The 21506-nt window shown below is 41.7% G+C and overlaps 1 protein-coding gene across 2 annotated transcripts in view; it reads right to left on the bottom strand.

Annotated features, from left to right (window-relative positions):
- The window catches only part of Ankrd55 (ankyrin repeat domain 55), an 87199-nt gene that overhangs the window by 62768 nt on the left and 2925 nt on the right, over nt 1-21506 (bottom strand). For both annotated transcript variants that reach the window (XM_028784159.1, XM_028784162.1), the window contains one exon: nt 5-127. In XM_028784159.1, the coding sequence (XP_028639992.1) occupies nt 5-127 (123 nt within the window). The remainder of the gene's footprint in view (nt 1-4; nt 128-21506) is intronic.

A 21506-nucleotide genomic window follows, 5' to 3' on the forward strand; every position in this document is an offset into this window, starting at 1 on the left:
CCACCTTCACTGTCACAGCATTCCAAGATGGATGGGTCCTCCCGAATCAGGGCAGTCAGAGAGTTGACATCTCCATTCGAAGCTGCCTGATACACCATGGTCAGGTCGACTTCTTCAGATGAGTCACCTGGACGGACCAGACGCTCTGTTAGTGTGCAGAGTAAGTTCACTCAACGGATACCACAGACCAGATCATCACCCACACAAATGAGTCACTAAACCTCCCTCCCCACTGAATCCAGGCAAGGCTGAGTCAGCTTAGTCACATACTCTCTGGACACTTCTGAGGAAAAGTGATCCACTCTAGGATATTTGCAACACCACCATATGTTGGCAAGGAGCCTTAGGATTAGACACTCTTTGAGATGATATGACTCTTTGGGCACTCAGGTTTCCCAAAATTAGAGAGACCAGCAAGGGAAGAAGGCCATTTTCTTGGTTTCAATCTATTCTTCAAGATCTGAAGCGTGCTATATGTCTTCTCTTGTTTAGAGTCAAGGTCCTGTATAGCCCAGGTTGCCCTTGAATATTCTATATAGCTGAGGCTGACCTTGGATTTCTGATTCTCTTACTCTCACCCCTTGAGTGTTGGCATTTGCAGATGTGGGCTGCTATGCTTGGTTTTAATGCAGTTGTTTGGGCATTAAAAGCATGTGCTTTCTAGGTAAGCCCTCTACCAACTGAGCTACATCCATGGACCCATTACTTGTCTTCTTAGTACTGCAGTTCATCCATCTTTGGGAAAAGCATTATGCTTTTCCCTCTCTCTCTTCCAGAGATGCTCTGCTCCTTGATCTTTTCTGACTATCTCCAGATGCCCTTATCCTGTTGCTGTTCATGGTGAGCACTGAAGACTGGGAGAGGAGAAGATGGGGCTATCCTTCCCTTGCTTGGCATCTAGCAGTAGCTGCCTCCTTCCCACCAGGAGCTTTTCTTACGCAGAACTAGCTCTTTCGTGGCCCCCTCATAACCTGTCCACCACTGATGTCCTTCAACTGTAAGTTGAGCGAGCGGTAGCTTTTCGTTGGTGTTCATCTGTTGCATTTATATTTGCATCTTGTGCCTCGTTTTGCATATTTTCCAGTCATTAAAGCCTGTTCATTTTTCAACCACCTGGGTTTGTGTAGATGCTATTTCTAGGAGAACTAAGGTTGAATGAAACTGCTTTGAATGAGGGAGGCACGTGTTTACAGTGCCTTTGTGAAGAATTGATCCAACAGATTTTACTGCCGAGGGTGACAATAGACTGTGGTTCAGGTGACGCCAAGAATGCACAGAGAAGGCTAAGAAGCAAGCTCTCTTGTGGGGATTCCTTGCGGGAGGCTATGCCCTCTATTAGAGTGGCTCCTGGACTTGTTTTTTCCAAGTGTAACTGATGTTCAGAGAGAGAGAATATCTCAATAGTTGTAAAGTTGTGTTTTTCTTCTCATGTGGACACTAGGACCATTGGCCTTTTGGTTCTTTGAACTTTAGCTGGCATGAGTCCTAAAGTTATGGCTTGGTTTCTCTGTCCCAGTATTTCTGAGAAACCATTCATGATTTTTAACTAGTTAGCCAGTCAAATGCAAGCTCATTACTACTAAGGACAGACAATATCGTTTTGTAAAGTGAGTGACTGCTTTCTAACTTGTCTATATTTGTTTTTGTGTTTCATATTTTGAAGCAGGCTCCCCTGCTCATTCGAATGACAGTCGAAGGGTGTCTGGGACAAATTCCACTTGTGTGCGGTTGGTTTGATGGCTTTAGAGCCAGATACCTTGAGTACAAGCCAGGTATGTGCTAACCAGATGTGTGGAAGTGTGGGCCAGCCACCCTCTCCTGGCTTAGTTTCCTTATCTGTAAAGTAGAAGAGATCTTGACAACACTGACAACTGTCTCCCTTAGAAACTATCTCCCTTGGGTGCAGTGACGCTGTGTTAATATTAATCCTGTGTGCTTATCAGCAGCCTGGCATTTCGTAAGCATTTTTTAGTACTTGCTACTTATACTGCTCCACTTAAAAATTTTGGCTTATTTAGACAGCATTACATGTCTGAGGTATATATTTAAAATGGGGGCTCTTGTTGATGAATGCTACTAAAGAAGCCATATATTGCTTAGATTTTATTACAAATCTTCACTTAAGACAGGACATTTTGTTAACATGATTCCCAGTGTCTCTGGGTATGGGAACTAGGGCCCCAGTTAAAAGATGGACCTACTTTCTAGTTATACGTGCACATTTAAAGATGATGCTAGTGGTCTCTTGGAAGGAGAAGCCTGATTGGGTCAGGAAGCTGCTAATGGTGACAAGCAAAGGACAGAGCTGTTTGTCCCTTTTTTGATTTGAGATAGGGCATCGCTGTGTAGCCCTTGATGGCCTGGAATTCACAATGTAGATCAGACTGGTCTCAAATTCCTGGGTGAGCTACAGGCCTCTCTTCCCCCTATGTTAAGACGGAAAGTGTAGACCATCACACCAGACTCAACTGTGGGTTTTTCTAGGCTGCATGGTACATGATAACATGTTCGTGTTCCGTTCATGACTGAGTGCTACAATAAGACACCACAGCACCTTCACCACGTTGTGGAGCTACACTGCTTCCTAGAATTAGGATCCCAGAAATATTTTGCCAGAAAGATTTGAATACCACATTTAATTTAACTGTCCTTTCTGCTGCCTTATCTCCCCCCTCCCTGATGCTAGTTTTACTTTGAATACTCTGGGGTGGTCATCAATGCTCCACTTTCAGGCAAACAGCAGCTTCAGTGGACTATTTTATCTTGACTCAGAGGCAGACTATGTGACCTGGAACGAAGCTATTAAGAATTTGCATCATTGTGGCTGAGGTGACATATTCAGGGCTGTGGACCGATTAGAGTTTGTAAAAAGCAAATATACTCCAGCTGGAATTGTGGAGAGCACTGCTCTCCTTCTCCCCTCTCCCCTCCCCTTCTCCCTCCCCCTCCCCTCTCCCCCTCTCTCTCTGTCTTTGCTCCACTGTCCATGAATTGGGACGCTTGCTCTCAGCTTCTGGATGGAAAGCCCCGTGAGAAGAATGAAGATGGAGCGGAGAGCAGAGCAGAGCAGGGCCGGGAGAAGAAAGGAGCTGAGCACTGCTGACACCATGTAAACCCACAGTCACCACATCTTAGGCCAACAATATCTCTGGAACACTTGCATGTGCCAATATATCCTTCTTATTCATTCCTTTATTTATTTTGTGGCTTGTCACTTTGTATCACCTTGTGGCTAAGCCTTAGTTTTCTTTGTAGTCTGCGAGAGAGCTCTAAGCAAGGGCAGTTCTAGCAGTGGCATGCTTGCAAGGAACATGAGGTATTAGATGGATGCTGGCTCCACAGGGGTTAGTGAACTAATGCACTGGGAGGAAACGCTAGCTCTAATCGATTATTACCACATCAAGGGAGTGATAGGGACCTTCCATTCTGCACAGGTCAGGGTGACACTGGGACATCTAACCTGTGTGTTCACTGTGACTGGAGGAGGCTGGGAAGAGTGAGAGGAGAGGGGCTAGAATGAGGTGTCATGCACTTCATTTGTTTATCCTGAGTGGTTTAAGAGAGCAGGTTGGTTAGTTCTGGAGATAATTCCATGAGGTCCCGATAGTGGTCTAGTTAGTTGAGTTTGATACATAACATCAAACTTTACTGCTTTAACCATTTTTAACTCTACAGTTCTCTGGCCTTAAGGCATTCACGGTATTGCACATCCACCACCACCCATCTCCAAGTCGTTTTCATCTTCTAAACCTCTGTACCCATTACAGCATAACCTCCATTTCCCCTGCTCAGCCCCTGGAAAGCAGGGCTGTACTTCCTGTATCCGTGAATCTGACTCTAGGTTTCATATAGGTGTGGAATCAACACTATTTGTCTCTTTGGGACTGGATTAGTTCACACAGTAGAAAGTGTGCTCACTCATGGAGGATCGTGTATCCAATTTTCCTTTTGCATTGAGTGATATTCTTTTCTACATACGAACCAACCATATTTATTTCTCTATTCATCTCTTGCTGGCCACTTGGTTTTTCTTTTTCTTCTCTTCCCTTTGGCTATTATGAGTAATGCCTCAGTGAACATGTGTGCGCAAATTGCTTTGGTAGGCTGCTCTCAACTCTTGGATATACCCTCAAAAGTAGAATCACTTGGTAATGTGATTATACTGTTTTTATGTTCAGTTTTTAATGATCAACTATACTGCTTGTGTTGATTAGTTTTTGTTTTTGTTTTGTTTTTTTGTCAACTTGACCCAAACTAGAATCATTTGGAAAGTCGGAATCTCAACTGAGAAAATGCCTCCATAAGATTTGTTTATAGGCAAGTCTATAGAGCATTTTCTTGATTTATGATTGATGTCAGAGGGTCTAGCCCACTGTGGGTGGTGTCATCCCTGTGCAAGTTGTCCTGCATTGTATAAGAAAGCAGGCTGAATAAACCATGGGGAATGTGTATTAAGAAGTGTTCCGATGTGGTCTTTCTTTCAGTTCTTGCCTCCAGATTCTTGCCCTGACTTCTGTCGGTGACGGGTTATGACCTGACAGTTGTAAAATAAAATAACTCTTTCCTCAAGTTGCTCTTGGTCATGGTGTTTGATCACAACAATAGAAGCCCCTACTAAGAAACTGTTTTTCAAGGCAGCTATACCATTTTATACCACGTCTGTTCACAGGTTCTAATTCCCCACATCCTCATCGCGCTTAATTACTGTGTGTGAAAGTATGTTATTTTTATAACAGCCATCCCTTTGAGTATAAAGTGGCTGAGTATTTAATTGTGGTTTTGAATTACAGTTCCCTGATGACTGCCAATGTTGAACATCTTTTTCATGTGTCATTGGCTGTCCCTTCATTTTTGGAAGAAGGATTATTAAAGCCCTTTTTTAAGGTTGTTGTTTTGAGGTCTCGGCCTTGAGGGACGTAGGAAGAACTTTGCTATTGATATTAATGCCTGTATCAGATGTTGGATGCACAGACCAGTACTACTCTATGACTTTCCTGTTTGCAGTTAATAGAATCTCACAAACTTTTTCTATATTTCTCTTGTTGCCTGGGCTTCTGGCACCATGTCCTGGAAATCCCTGCCAAATCCATTGATTGCTAGGTGCTCTTTCCTTGGGTCCTTTTAAATAAGTTTTATGATTCTATGTGTTATGATTGGGTCTTTGATATGCTGTAAGATGAAAATTTAAAATCTTTCCTCTTGTTATCTAGTGTCTTAAGCATTGTGTTTTGAAGACCATCGTTGAGTGATCTTAGTGCTCTTCTTAATTTTATTTTATTGTTATTCATTTTTTCAACCCAGGGTTTCTCTGTGTAGCACAGGCTGTTCTGGAATTTTCTCTGTAGACTAGACTGGTCTCAAAGAGATTTTCTCTGTAGACTAGACTTTTCTCAACCAAGAAAGGTGTGGCCTCTCTCTAATTTTGTTTTTCTTTCGTAAAACTGTCTGAAATGTCTGGGAGTTCATTGAGATTTCATATGAATTTTTAGAATGAAATTTCTCATTTCTATAAAAATGGTATTGAGTTTTTGTTAGAAATTGTACTTTTTTGAGAACCAGTGACATCTTAATATGCCCTTGTAGCTCAGGAAACCCTGGATGTCTTTTTGTTTGTTGGCATCATCTTTAGTTTACTTCAGCACCTCATTGTAGTTTTGAGTACGCAAGTCTTTTGCCTTCTAGGTTAAGTTTATCTCTAAGTGCTTTATTCTTCTTATTCTATTGTAAATAGTCTTGCTTTCAAAGGGCCTTCATGCAAACAGTGCTACAATGAAATTGTTCTGGACTCCTACGCAGTCAGAAGTAACAGTGACAGAGTGACAGAGAAAGACATTTGAGTTACCAGAGCCTGACAGACATGTTCCAGGTCACACCACGAGGTAACAAGCATCCTGTTAAAGATAGGTAGTCTTGGCTAGAAAAGCATCCAGGAAGTATACTGAGACGGAACTCAATGTGAGGCATGGAGAAGGGAGAAGGGGGGGTCCTATAAGGCTGATCAAAATCAACTTCCGAGTTCATTTAGCTTATGATCTGCTAGGAAACTAGAAATTAGGAGCTAGAAGACTCTTCTTTAGAGGATACGTTAGAAATGCTTAGTCTAGGGCTGGAGAGATGGCTCAGTGGTTAAGAGCACTGACTGTACTTCCAGAGGTCCTGAGTTCAAATCCCAGCAACCACATGGTGGCTCACAACCATCTGTAATGAGATCTGATGCCCTCTTCTGGTGTGTCTAAAAGGCAGCTACAGTGTATTCATATATAATAAATATATAAATCTTTAAAAAAAAAAAAAAGAAATGCTTAGTCTAAACCATGGCGAGTGTGGATCCCCAGTCCTAACCTTGAAGCTGCTACAAAGAATTTCTGCAGAAATGAGAAAAGATGTTGCAGAATCACAGGTACAAGGAAAAGAATGGCTGGTGGTCCTTTGGGATCCAAAATGAGGGCAGGAGAGTTTCTTTTCAACAAAAGGTCACAAACCCACTTAACATCATCCAGTAGCTCTATATAATTGAACAACACATTCCCCCTTTCCCTCCATGTATGTATGTATGTATGTATGTATGTATGTATGTATGTATGTATATATGTGTCTATCTTCTAGCCTCTACTTGTTTAGCACCATGAATTCATCATATCTCTATTATTCTTCCCAGGAAGCAGGTTTTAAATACTTCTCATCTCTGTGTCTGAAGCCTAAACAGATAAACCTATACACAGCCACATGCAGATGCTAGAATACACACACACACACACAGATGCTAGAATACACACACACACACATACACACACACACACACACACACACACACGAGAGGGAGAGGACATGAAGGACTAGGAAGAAACATGGGAAGAAATATTGACTATATTCTAAAACGTTTTACGTGTCTCTATGCATGGAATGCAGAAAGAGTCAGAAGAGCAGGCTAAAAAAATTACTGTATTTATCAGACTGTCTATAAGGAATTGACATTGTTTTACGTTCACTGAAGTTAGCCAAGCTTTCCTCCTCTTAAATGTTGAGAGAGATGTGCCTTAATAACTTTGCATTAGTATTTTATTACCCAAAAAGTAGATAGAACTTTGTATGATGATCGCTGTTATGGTTTAAATATAATGTGTTTCCCTAAACGTTCATGTGTTGGGGGGTTGGTGTCCAGTGAGTGGTGCTGTTTGGGAGGGTCTGAGATCATTAGGAGGTAGGTTCTAGCTGGGAGAAGTCATGCTGGGGGTGAGTCCTTGGGGGGTGTGTCTCTTGTTCCCAGCCCCTTCCAGATTCTTTATGATGCTTCCTTACTGCTGTGATGTGAATCACTCTGCCTGACATGCCTTGCCTACAGAATGGACCGAACCTTCTGTTACATGAGCCAAAGTAAATCTTTCCTCCTTTAAGTTGCTTTTTGACTACTTGGTCACAGCTATACAAATACTTCAATAATACAAGTAAAGAAACAGTTCAAAGTTGAGACTTGAAATTCTAAAAACCAAAGAACTGTATTTTTAAAATTCTGATCTTTTAATGTTAAATATATTCTATGGGAAAATTAACACAAAGAAAATATTTCATGATTTATATACAGACTGAAAAGGTTGCAACGGGTAAAGCCATCTGATAGGTTACTCCTGGGGCCATGGCTGAGATCTGGGGTTTACTCAAAAAGAATCTTGGATTTGCTCAACAAGTAACTTTTGTCAATACAGTTATTGTAAAAAGAAAAATAAAGGTAAAGATTTTAATGATGATGGAAAACAAAAACTGAGCTGCAGTAGTGCCTTTTGGAGTTGCCTGTGAACCGTGTCCAGTCTGCAGTGAGAGACACAGAACGGATGCTGCGTGCTTAGAAACTGTATAGTATCTTCACATGGTAACTTCTGACTGCTGACTCTAGGAAAGGTTGAACTCATCTGACCTTTCTAAATACTCTGGTGGCTGTCACACATGAAAAACAGAACAAAAACAAAAAAATCCCTCAAAAAACCAAACCAACCCCCCCAGATAACTATTTTAAATGATTAATTTTACTTAAACAGCAGAAAGATCAGTAGACAATTTTGGTGTCTCTTTCTTTATTTTGCATAGCCAAAACCTAACTGGTTTCCAGTTGTATTAGAGACTGTCTATTTAATCTCTGGGACCTAGTGGTAACATTAGGGCTTCAGATGTTCAGCTGGCTATTGGCAATGTTTTGGGTGCCCTGAGCTCCTCAGATTTTACTAGTACACGGGTTCCATTTTTAGAGCTGCAGGTTTCTTTGGGAAGTCACTGGTTGCATTCATTACTGGACCCATTTTATTGGCATTGCTTTGAGGCCAGATTAACACCTGCACTGCTTAAGCTGTGACCCTCTTGTGGAAGGGACTGTGTCAGTGTAAAGGGCCCTTTAGCTTCTAGAATCTAAACCAGAGGATTTGAGGGAGTTCCTTTAGTATATTCTATTCTGAGGATCCTTGAGTAACTGAACTCACCCATGACATTTGAATTAATTCTGAGCATTTACAGAGGGACTTGAAGATCTTAGATTATCCTTTTTTTTTTTTTTCAAATAGAATTGATTGCATCTGGAGAATTTAAATATACTCAGTCATCCATAGATTCTGTATCTACTTTGCACGGCAAACTCCAGGCCACAAAGATGTAGTCTCTGCCCTTTAAATGAACGTGATCCAGTGAGAAGACAGATGTTGAAGTGGTAATTGAGACATTTGTCAGCTGGACAGTAAAATCACTTAAAGAGATATTTTACAGGGTGTTCTCCTAATTTAGATTCCTCTCTCTTTCCACACAGTTATCTTGGGTATTGTGGGACAGTAGAGAAATTATTATGTTGGGGCAACTTAGAAGGCTCTAACTATTTGTAAAGAGATAAGGCCTTTGCACCTTTCAGGAGGGACCAGCCGTCCCTCCTATAATGGCTCCGTGTAACAACATTGCCACCCGCTGGTGATGAAGAGTCTTCATGGTCTCTGGGTTCTGAGCCAGGGGAATGCCAATGTTCTTGAGTATAAATCAGAGCCAGTTTGGAGCTTTCTAAACACACAGGAACAAGTAAAGATGCCTCTCTAGAAAATGCTTTTTTCTTTTTAAAAATTTTTTTGGGGTATTTGTTGATTAATTGAATTATTACTTACTTTTAAAAAGAGAGGGTTGCATATCATGTAATCCTGGCTGGCCTGGAACTCACTAGGAAGACAGGAGTCAAATGTACAGCAATCTTCCTGCCTCTTTTCTGAATGCCTGGATTGCAGGCATGCTTCACCATGCTTAAGGTTTTGATGGTTTTGTTTCTGTTTGACACAAGATCTTGGTAAATACTCCAGGCTTTCCAGGAACTCCCTGGCTTTGAACTATTAGTGAGTCTCCTGCCTCAGTCCCCCTCGTGTTGAGACTACATGCACTCAGGAAGCATTCACAGTATATGCCCTGTCAGTGATTCTTTATGAGATGTGAGTTTTGTTGTTGTTTGCTTGCTTGCTTGCTTTAACATATAGAACCTTTAAGATGGGATAGTTGAATTTATCTCTCAATTTAGGGAGTATTTTCAAATGCAGATGGGTTTCCTTACTCACTGAATTTTGAACCCTTGATGTTAATATCTTGCATTAGTCCTTTGTTAATTAGGCAAGTATAAATTTTACATTAACTTTATAAAGAATTGTGTTAGCATGGCTAGCTCTGAAAACTAAATATAGGTAAATGTCATGTCCACTCCCCTTTCATTATTCTGAAACAACTATATGACTATCTTTACCTTATTCATTTCCTCAGAGCGGAAGGTGAGAGAGTCAGACTTTTACCATTCTGTGGGAACTCTGGGAGGGTAAGAAGCGTGTAAGGAAGTAGATTCGGTTCTACTAAAAAGGAGCAGATGCTGGTAAACATACAGCTGCTTTCAAACATTGAGAAAGAGTTTAGAATTGTTTCCTGCAGGTCCAGAATGAGTTCTGGTGGGCACACACCAGAAAAGAGATTTCTAAAGACTCAGAGGCAGAGATGGAGTTACACTGTGAGCTGCTGCTTTCTAACCATAGCCTGGATCTCAGTAGGTTCTGATCGAGCATATCTTTGTGACGCCTTCTGAGGAGATGTTGGTGTCAAGTAGACTGCTGACCTCTGCGTTTCCTTTTCTGACTGATCTCCACATGTCTACCTAACATCTGTGGAGCCAAATATTGAGTCACCTATTATAATATGAACAGAATTGTGACTCTTAGATAATTTAAAATGAAATCAAATTGACAATGATGATTAGCTGCCAAAGATGCCCACAAGGAATTGAAATACAATAGCTTCTAATCTTTGAGATAATTATTACGCTCTTGTCTTAAGCTACTTACTTGCTTCATAAAAGCAATGAATAGAACCTAATCTGGTATATAATTGTCCTCCATAGGACCTCTTTGGAAGGTCCTATGCAACAATGCACAGTTGTTTGGGTTAAATGGCTTTTCTTTTATCGAAGTAAAACAATTCTAAAGTTTAGAGACTATGAGTAAGAGCAATGTTATATATTGACTAGGTGCTTGCTGATTTTATTTGCATATTCTCTCCAAATTGGCAAACTGAAGAGGGGTGGTATAGTGAAAATTTGAGGGTTTGGTTTCTTTAAAAAACAAACTACAGAAATAGTATAAGAACAGTCTTTGTTTTAATCACAGGTGTGGGGCTCTCTCACAGCAGCCGAGGGTGTTTGGCTCCTGCCCTAGCAAAGCCACTCCAGTAGAAAGAATGGGGGGGGGGGCGGGGGGAGGTTGGAAGTACTGGAAACCATGTGTTCTAGCAAACAGTTGTTAATGGTCTGGGGCCAAACAAACGTGATTGAAACAGAAGCCGAGAGGCACTGGGTTATAGAAAAAACACTGGAATTAAATGATCATACATGCTATGAGAATATATTAACATCAGAGTAGAAATTGGCAAACATTTTGTGTTGGGAGTGCAGATTTGTTTATATTTCCACAGGAAATGAAAAGCTGGGGCTACCATCAAAACTTATAGAGATTATAATTGAGCAGGAGAGATCTCCTGGAAACCTTGGCTTCTGACCCGAAAAGCACTTAGTTCATTGAAAATGTCTCTGTTTATAATTACATAATTACCTACTACACCCAGCATAATTAATGGCTTCAAGCTGAAGAAGTGAAATGTAGTGACAATTCTGGAATTTTGGTTTCTTTAAAAAAAACACAGAAATACTACAAAAATATTTTCGCTTTAATCCCTGCAGCATCTGACTTCAATTTGCCTTGTGCTCCAGCAGAGGTTTTGTCTGCTGCAGATAGTTTTTGTAATTGCGTGGCATTTAGAATTCTGGGACCATTTCAGAGGGTATATAAATACTAGAGCCCTCATGGGTCTGGTTGTTGGTTGTTCAAGGGGGTTGGTCACGGTTTGTTAGTAGTTATGGTCAACGAGAAACCAAGAAGAAAGAAATTAGATTCAAGGATCTCTCTCTTTCTCTCCCTAGCCCTCTCCCTCTCCCTCCCTCCCTCAACCCCTCCCCTCTCTATCCTTCTTGCTCTCCTATCTATTGATGGGGTGAAAAGTGGGGGGAGATAAAGGGTGGGAAAAAGAAGAACCTACAAAGTAGGAAAGGTCAGCTACAGGGTAGATATAAAAAGTGAAGGCTTACAGCTCGTAACCTTTCGGGCTAGAGCTAGCTAAAGTGCTAGAAGAAGGTAGCTCCTCCTTTAAGCAAATTTGGAAGGTATGCCCTTGGCATCTTAAGAGTTAAAGCTGCCCTCAGCCCTTTCTGGGGACATATAGTTTAAGCAAAGCTGGTTCAAACTTCACACCAGAGCTCTCAGCATACAATTACAAGATACTGAAAAGGTGACATTAGAAACTAAATCAAATTAATTATTAATGAATTTGTAATTATTAATTGTTATTTGTAATTAATTTAACTAAATTAATTAAATTAATTATTACATTTCTTAATCTGAATCTCTTTCTAAAAATCTAGCACATTATTATGTACCATTGTGAGTCAGGAAGTCTATTTGGTAAAACCAGAGTTAAGACATCCTAGATTTCAACCCTGACTGAACATATGGATTGCCCTGGGAATTTGCAACAAAAACAAAACAACAAAGAAAGGAAGAAAGAAAGAAAAAAAGAAAGAAAGAAAGAAAGAAAGAGAGAGAGAGAGAGAGAAAGAAAGAAAGAAAGAAAGAAAGGAGGGAGGGAGGGAGGGAGGGAGGGAGGGAGGGAGGGAGGAAGGAAGGAAGGAAGGAAGGAAGGAAGGAAGGAAGGAAGGAAGGAAGGAAGAGAGAAAGAGAGAAAGACAGACATGATGTCTGAGTCCTATTTTTAGGACATTTAGATTTAATTGAACTGTCATTTTATATTATTTTATCTTTTCATTTAAAAATATCAAAATCCAGATAAGAAGAAAATATTTGTGAAAAGATAATCAGCATAAGATGATATTGGGGCCTAGAGAGATGGCTCAGTGGTTAAGAGCACTGGCTGCTCTAATGAAGGACCCAAGCTTGATTCCCAGTGTGTATAGCAACTCACAACTGTCTGTTACTCAGTCTTGGAGATCTGATGCCCCGTTCCAGGATCCAAGGGCTCCCTACACACATGTGGTACACAGACATATATGCGATTAAAATACTCATACACTGAAAAACAAATAAGCAATTTTTTAAAAAGTTGATGTCTTAAAGATACTTGTTTTACTTATAGGGCTGGAGGGGTTGTATCCATTCCCACTTCTTCCTAGGACTCCTTATTTATACCCACTGCATGATATCCTAGGAGGGAAGGAGTGCTCCCAGGAGATGAGCTTGGGGGCAGAGATCTAGCTGTATTGGAGTGTGTGGTTACAAGCATCCGTTAGGTCTATCTTCCCTTGCCACCAAGACCATTAACTCTTGCTTGTTCTCTATCTTGAACTCCAAATAAAAAAAGACTGAAGTCCTATTTCCAGGTATTCTGAGTAGTAGCACAAAAGATAAGGGATATTCCCAAGAAACAAGCAAGGGGTTAATAGGTCCTGATAGCTGTGAAACACACAGGGCAAGAAATAGAAGAAAGTTCTAGAAGGTGCTACTTCCTGAAGTTGGTGTGGCTTTCAGAGGTGAGAAGAGTGCCCTGCTGTCTGTGGCTGAAGTCTGAACTACTGTCTGCCACGGAGGCAGGGTCATTGACTAGATTGGTATGAGAGATCCCAAGTTTCCCTCAAGTGGTGTTACTTCCTGTGGATTGAGAGACTGTGACAGGATTTGAGAAACAGAATGAGATTCTCTGAGCTGCTGTATGAGATTAGCTAACACCAGGGCCATTCTTAGAAAGGAATTTATATTATTTTATTTTTATTAGTGCGTGTGTGTAAGGAAGTGTGTGTGTGTGTGTAAGGAAGTTGGATGTGGTGGTCAGAGAACAACTTTTGGGATTCAGTCTGTCCTTTAATTGTGACTCCTTGGACCAGACTCACATTGTCAGGCTTTTGTAGCAAGCATTTTACCCACTGAGCCATCCATCGATCCTAGAATTACTTTAATGTTGAAATAAACAATAGCTAACAGCTTTGAGCATAATGTGGAAATAGTATGTTATTTATAAAGGTATAACCATGTTAATATAAATAGTTTCGGGGGTTGCCCTTTTCCATATGATATCTGCTCATGAACAAATTACCATGTCAAGAGGTTTCATAATACCACTTTTAAAGCATAGCTAAAATGTGACTGGCTGAACTTAACACAGCGAATTTGATAATTTACATATTATTAGACATTTAGATACTCATTTTGCCTCAGCCTTAAGGGTGCTGTATAGTAACACTCTCCGTAACTACTACTACTGCAAAAGGACACTACTATGCAATCTTCAATGGTCACTTACTTTATTGTTCCTAAAAGTTTTTTCATCTTTGTGGCCATTCATGAATTAGCTATGTATTTTTGCTACTGTGAGTATAAACTCTAACAGGATGATGTTACATTGTATTACTTCAAGGCATCAGTTTGCCTGGTCTAGACGACCTTCCTATGCAGTAAGGACACTAATCCTGCATCCATTAGCGATGTTCCCGCTCCCAGCTTCTCTCTGCCACTTCTGTTCTCACTTGGCTCTGTCAGTTTTGCTTGGTTTTAAGAACAGGTTTTTCAGTATTTATATAGTTGAAAATCTATGCCCACTATATTAAAATTTATAATGTTGCATTTACAGTCAGACAGGTATTCCTTATTGGACTTTATTACTGACCTATTTGTAAACGTTTAACTTTGAGTAACATGATTTTTTTTTTAAAAAATTTACTTTTGTGCAATTGACTTTACCCAACTAGTCAATTATTGGGTAATTCCTTTCCCCCTTGTAATTTATAATGACCACCCAGTTAGATACTAAGTCATCACCATTTTCGAGGAGGAGCCTTGTATGTCCCTGGCTGTGGAACCATGATGTGGGAAGCAGGGACCTCCCAGAACTGTTGTCTCTGCAGTGATTCATGCATGAGTTTGGAGATGTAACAGCCAGTGTCTGCCACACTCACATTCCACAGACTTTCATGGAAGGTCTATAGAAAAGGTTCTTGGAGTTTTGTTGTTGTCGTTTCTTGCACAGTTTCAAATTCTAAAACTTTTGTGGGGACTTTTGAAGAAATCTGAACACAAAGCTAGCGTTAGCAAAAACTACCTCACAAGTACTTCCAGGGAACACTTCTGAGCCACAGCAAGGGTGCCCATTGCTACTGCGGGACTCACGGGGCCACTGGGGGCTGTGCTGCTGTCTTAGTAATATTTGCGATTATGAGAAACCCTTACATAATGCTTAGAATAGGCCAGGTACTGTGCTAAGCACTCTATTCATCTGATTATTTAATTCTGACCTTGGGAAGTGGGGACTGCAATTTCTTCCATTTTGTGGGTGAAGGAACCAGGTTCAGAGTAAGAGGCTTACCAAGAGTTGCATAGGTAGATAGTAAATGGAGAAACCCAACTAGGCTGAAGGTTCTTAGGCCCAGTTCTACCCTCTGACCCATAGACTCCATGACCTGTAACCATCCTGTCACTGTGGTTTGTCATTGCTCATTTACCAGTATGCGAAGACCCCATATGATCCATTGAACTTTGACCATTTTTTGGTTAAGGATGGACATTCCACATTCCCACAATCTATTCTGTCCTCATGGCAGCCTATCCCTGACTCTCTACCATTGTACAAGCTTTGTGGCTCAGTAACATCATTCTGTTAGAGTTGATACTCACAGTAGCAAAAATACGTTTCATAGCCAACCCAAAGTTGAAAGCACAGCAGTGATATTGATCACACAACCAGGGAAGGTGGTAAAGCTGGTGGCAGGGGTACGAAGCTCTACAATATGTGTGAGAGGATTTCCTAAAAATGGGAAGATAGATGCTAAATAATCAAGAGATAGAAAATTCATATAGAAAAAAGACTTACGTGCTTTAAAAATTGGATTTTCTAAGCTTACTCTAAATTGAACACACATGGGGGGAGGGGAGGGAGAGAGGAAGGGAAAGGGAGAGAGGGGAAGGGGAAGAAGGAAAGAGGAAGGGAGAGGAGGAGAGGGGGAGAGGGAGAAGGAGGCATCTATGGACCATTTAAATTTGTAAATACAAAATTGTAAATTAAATTCTACTGGATAAAAATCAGTAATAAATTCTATTGCTACTAAAAGAATACAACAGCAGGACATGAAGACACTTTGATTTGTGGATATGCGTTAGTAAAATCTCCCCTAACAAAGGCTAAGGGGGCTGGGGTGAGAAAAGAATTGTATGTAGCAGCATCTAAGATCTGTGAGTTGCCCAGGGGGATCAGCTTTCTTCTACTGTGGGTTTCGCAAACCCCCCCTCATCCCCACTGCCTCAATAGGAAAGAGGTACTTTGTCATGAATCCGTCACAGAGGAGAAGGCAGCTTGAACCTGGGGAGACAGCTTGCCAAATGAGCCTAGAGGAGTCATTTGTAATAGTCTGTCTAAGTCAACCAGTGCTTTCCAAGACAATGCTATAGGTTGGGATGGCTTCAAGGGGTTTGCATGTAATACTTCATTAAATCTTGATAAAAATCTTAAGGGGATTGTTGTAACTATCTTTATAAGCCTCCTATAGCCCAAGGTAGCACTTACTAGGCAATTACCGTGGGCCAGGCACAGATCCAGGTACTTTGTGTATATTAATTAATTAATTCATCCCTTGTGTCCCACCTTCGCAGTCTCACCTCAGCAAGCATGGCTTTCAAAGTGGGAAGAGCTGGGAGCTGAGACATTACACAGCATCAGGCCCCCTTGGAACACGGGCATTTGCTGTGGCTTCAATGGCCACAGAGTCCTAAGCACTCCATCACTGGGAATCCCTCTGACCTTCAATCTCACATGTAAAGAGGGAGGGTGTGGTGTTATATATTTAGAATGGAAGTTAACTTTCAACTCTAAAAGTGTTGTTATTATTTGAAGAAAGGGCCTGACTGTGCTACCATGCCCCCAAACAGAAACAAACACAAAGAAGAAATAATAGAGTGGGTAAGGATACCTAATTTAATGAAAACAGATCAATATTAGAGGAAATTTCTTTTACAGAGTACCCCAACATTATAAAACTATAATTACTAGAATAATAAGGGTTTACCTCAAAACTGGAGTGATTGCCAGAGCAATATAAAGCTCAGAAACGTGGATGGTATCCAAGTGTTAAAACAGCATCCTTAAGTCGGTTCTTCTATGACTATTAGATCCCTATGCACCATCTTTTTCTCTAGATGCCCAGTGGTTCCCTACTGGGTCAACCTGCTTCTGGCCCAAAGCCTAGGAATGTGTTTTCACATAATATAAGTAAGCAAAGAATAAGAGAATCAACTCAGGTGAATTTAGATGCCCCTCTCACTGGTTTAAAAAGCCAAGATGTTAAAAATAACTAGCTGTACGTTCTGATTTCATTGTGGGGAAACCTAAGACCAAAGACATGGTCTCAGTGATGAAACTGAAGGCACCACAACCAACCTCCAAGGGGCCCAGGTTGAAAAGTTGTTTCATGCGCCTCCTCCAGCTCTCCAAACCTTCCGAGAAGTGTCAACTTGGTGCTACACAGAAGAAAGGGACTGAGAAGAGGCTCAGAAGAGGCTGTGATGGAAGCCAAGTCCCGTCCTTGCAAAGCCTCTGGCCATCACAGGGCTTCCGCAGGTCACACTCCAGTGCGGTCTCACTCTGTGAGCCCCTTCTCCTTTCTCTTGTTCAGATGCTGAGGCCATTCTTTGCTCTCCAGGCCAGCTTCTATGGAGACTGTTCCACCCAACCCTGGAAGAGGTTGGGCTGCCAATATGAGCTCAGGTTTCTTGGTGCATCTCCCTGCAGGGAAAGCCCAGCCCAGGGACAGCAGACAAGGGGAGGATCATGCTCTGTCAAGAACTCCAGCTGTCTCACCACTAGTGAGTGTCGCATGTCAAAAAAGTTCTGGTGGGATGGACTGCTGGACAGAGAAGGTGTGTCTGGGAGCAAAGGATAGTTTGTGAAGAGACTGGGGGCAAGTTGCCCAAGTTAACATGGCTGCCTTGCTCTTATCTTGTTGCCTTCGGCAGTCATGCAGCCTCAAGTGAACCAAAACAGGAGTCTGTCTCAGAGATGGTGGCAAGGATTAAATGAGATGATTGAAGGGCAGAGTTTGTCACCATGCCTGCTACATGAACTGAGGTGCTACCTCTTCTTGTAACAGTTAATCTGGGTTAACAGTCTTGGCTGGATTGTTTTTCTTTGGAAGCTAATGCCCTTGAGTGCTGTGGAGCCATCTTGCTGCTGAGGAGGTGGGAGCAGGCTATGGTGAGGCGATGAAAAAAAAATATACGTATTTCACTAGATAAGGGAATAATATACCTTTTGCCCTTTGCTTATTCTTATGCTGCTTCGGGTTTTGTTTGTTTGTTTCTGAATAAAGTTGTCATCAATTTCATAAATAGGAAAACAATTTGGCCCTGTTAGAATCAACTGACACTGACTACTGAGACCCTTCATCCCCAGATGATCAGCATAAAGGATTTGAACAATACTGTGATAACTAGAGACACACACACCACTTGAGAGCAATGCAGACTCTCACGTGAGCTATGAGGAAGAATCTGACAAACTACAAAAGTGCAACTCAAGTTTTAACAAATGAAGAAGACTCTAATTTCAAAAATCTCAATGTCATAAGAGAGACCAAAAGAGGCTACAGAAATTAAAGAAAAAGCCACATGAGAATTAAACAGAATGTTTCTAACTTAGCCTGGATTCTTTTACTGGAACTGTAGGTAGTAGTATAAAAGACATTATTGGGTCAGTAGATAACACTGGGGTACATGGCGTAGATTGAACATACATACACACACACACACACACACACACACACACACACACACACACACGCACGGGATGGAGGGAGAATGGATGTGAGAGAACAAATAATAAAATGGGCTGAAATATTACATTATGTCTGCACTGTCAATCAGAAAACCAACCTCAGCCGGGCGGTGGTGTCTCACACCTTTAATCCCAGCACTTGGGAGGCAGAGGCAGGCGTATTTCTGAGTTTGAGGCCAGCCTGGTCTACAGAGTGAGTTCCAGGACAGCCAGGACTACACAGAGAAACCCTGTCTCGAAAAACAAAAACAAAAACAAAACAAAACAAAAAAAACAACCTCAAATTCAGTCTTTCAGCCTGAACCATCAGCTGAGCCCAGGGAAGGCGCCCTCTTCACCTCCTCCTTTGCTGCTTCCCCTTGCCCTCTTCCTCGGAACCTTTCAAATGTGCTTATTCTTCCTTTGCAGGCCTCTGGATATGGCCCAGCAGTTTTAACTTTTGCGTTTTTAGCAAAACGAAAGTAAGTCTCTCTGTTTGGTGTTCTCATTTCAAATGAGAAGCTGAGTGTTAAAATCAGCACATTTGTGTGTTGATCTAAAATATCACGGGGTAACTTGATTGTGAAAAGTAGCTCATTAATTTTATCTTTTTCACTGATGTCTTAATTTTCTTGTTAAATTTTATAGCTGCCCAATAAAACAACACACTGTGGCAAAAAGAACATGGGGGTTGAAGAAAAACAGACTTGGGATTCCAGCTTTGCCGTCCAACTTTGTGGTAATGTTGGGTCAGGTCATGAGCTTTCTGAATTGCTCTGATAAAAAGGAATAACCAGAAAGAGGCTGATGGTAGAACACTATGAGTTGGTCTGTGTAGTCTTTAGCACAGGAGCCTGGCTCTGCAGTGCTCAGGGGACATCAGTTCTCCCACCGTGTTATCTACACACAGTACCGGTCCAGAGTTTGCAGCAAAGAGATGTTCTCTCTCATCTCTTACATGCCAATTTTCCATATAACTCGAGTAAGAATGTATTTTTACCAAACCCCCCAAAAAAGATGTTATAATTTTGCCTTATGTCCTAGCTGGGTTTTTCAGTGTTCTACTGGACACCATAACCGGAAGCAACTTGAGGCAGGAGGGTTTGTATCATCTCTCAGCTCACAGTCCACCATGTAGGAAGTCAGCGCAGGAGCTCCAGGTAGGAACCTTGAGGTGGGAACTGAACCAGAGGCCATGGAGGAGTGTGCTGGCTTGTTCTCTGTGGCTTGCTCAGCTTACTTTCTTCCCTTCCCTCCACCTTTTTTTGAGACAGGATTTTTCTGTTTAGCCTTGGCTGTCCTGAAATTCATTCTGTAAACAAGGCTAGCTTTGAATTCACAGAGATCCCTCTGTCTCTGCCTCCTGAGTGCTGGGATTAGAGGCATGTACCCAGGGATGGCACTGCTCACAGTAGGCTGGGTGATGATCCCGTATCAATCATTAAGGAAGAAAATTCCTCCACAGACCAGCTATAACCTGATAGAATACATTTTCTTAGTTGAGGTTCTTTCTTACCCAATGACTCCAGCTTGCATTATGCTGACAAAAAACTAACCAGCATATCTGATCCTGAGAGTTGACTTCTATCATGTAATCCTAGAGATATGTTTATGTCCCAATTCCTGAAATCTATGATGATTGCTTTATATGACACACACACGCACACACACACACACACATACACTTGCCTTAGATGTGACAAACTGAGGTTAAGTCATAAATTGTAAGACATTTTAAGGCATTTTTAAGGCATTTAAGATTTTCCTACATTTTCTGAAGCAGAAGGAGTTTGCGACTTGTACATGTACTGCACACACAGAGCAGATGCATACACATAACCTGGTAGACAAAGATGGGGGCAGAAATGGATGTTGTGAGGTCATAACAGCCTGAAACTGGAAGAAGCAAGGAAAGAGTCTTCTCTGAAAGTTCTAGAAGGAGTGCACTCCTGCTGACATCTTGATTTCAGACTTTCATCTTCTAGAACTGAGAGAGTGATTTCTGTTGTTTTAAGCATCCCCTGGTGGTGGTTCTTTATACAGTGGCTCACGGATAGTAGCCAACGGTACTAACCCAAGCAGAAGACAAGACCTTTCTCTCATCCTTGAAGCAATGCTTCTGCAGGAGACACAGGCTGTGAGGAGTCTGCAGTCCCAAGATGGCTGCACAGGCTTCAGTCAACCTCATCAGCTCCATTTCCCAACAGCACTCCAGTAGACCTGACCCTCCTTACTCTGACATACACAGGGAATGACTGGGACAAAGTAGGCTGTGGAAACTAGCCCTGTCTCTGGTTTTCTCTCAGAGCAAAGCTTTTCTTTGCACAAGTTGTGCCAGAGCTGAAAATGTAGATAATGTAACATCTCCTCAGTTACGAAGCATGTTGACTTGAGCAGGAACCTCTGTGTTCTGTAGTAAATTTTACTACAGTGCTTTCTTTCGTGTGGGCTTTGAGAGGGAAGACAGCCAGGAGGAGCACGTGGGATCAGAGCTGTTGCTATGGTGAGCAGAAAGCACAAGACACAGGAATGGGGAGCCTTGCAGACTCAGGTTTTCTCCTTTTGGAGTTTACAAAGCAAGCTAGAGTCTGGGCCAGTCAGATAACCTGATCTTAAGCCCACGGAGACCTTGTGGATATGCAAAACCATGCACAGCACATGGGATCACTGGAGTCTTACCTCCCAGCCATGTGTATGCAATTCTACCTTAACTGCATGTGGCCTTGGGGTGTTGGGAGGTGCTAGGATATACAGACTGTGGATGTTACACTGAGAGGGGGACTCTGCCTATACAGTATTAGAAAAGTTATCATCTCTATTGGGGTGAGATTTTTTGGAGGTATGGCAGCTTGGGGGTCACTCATGATCCTGTGAGCAACTCCTCATCTCTGCTCAGTAAGCAAGCCCAGTAAAGTCATTGGTCCCCCCAGTCCTTGGTGATCTATAAGGAGGAGGTAACATTTGTCTACTTATCTCTAGAGAAAGTTTCCAAAACATATTTAAGCTGCTTCCAGAAGCTCTGTCTTGTCCATATATGCATGCAAATCTGGTGATGTTGGCTTCAATTCATAGTAGAACCCTTCCCTCAAGTTCCATACTCAGCCCATACTCCTCTCTCTCTCTCTCTCTCTCTCTCTCTCTCTCTCTCTCTCTCTCTC

This window comes from Grammomys surdaster, unplaced genomic scaffold (assembly GCF_004785775.1).
Source record: "Grammomys surdaster isolate TR1022 unplaced genomic scaffold, NIH_TR_1.0 99, whole genome shotgun sequence".
Lineage (NCBI taxonomy): Eukaryota > Metazoa > Chordata > Mammalia > Rodentia > Muridae > Grammomys > Grammomys surdaster.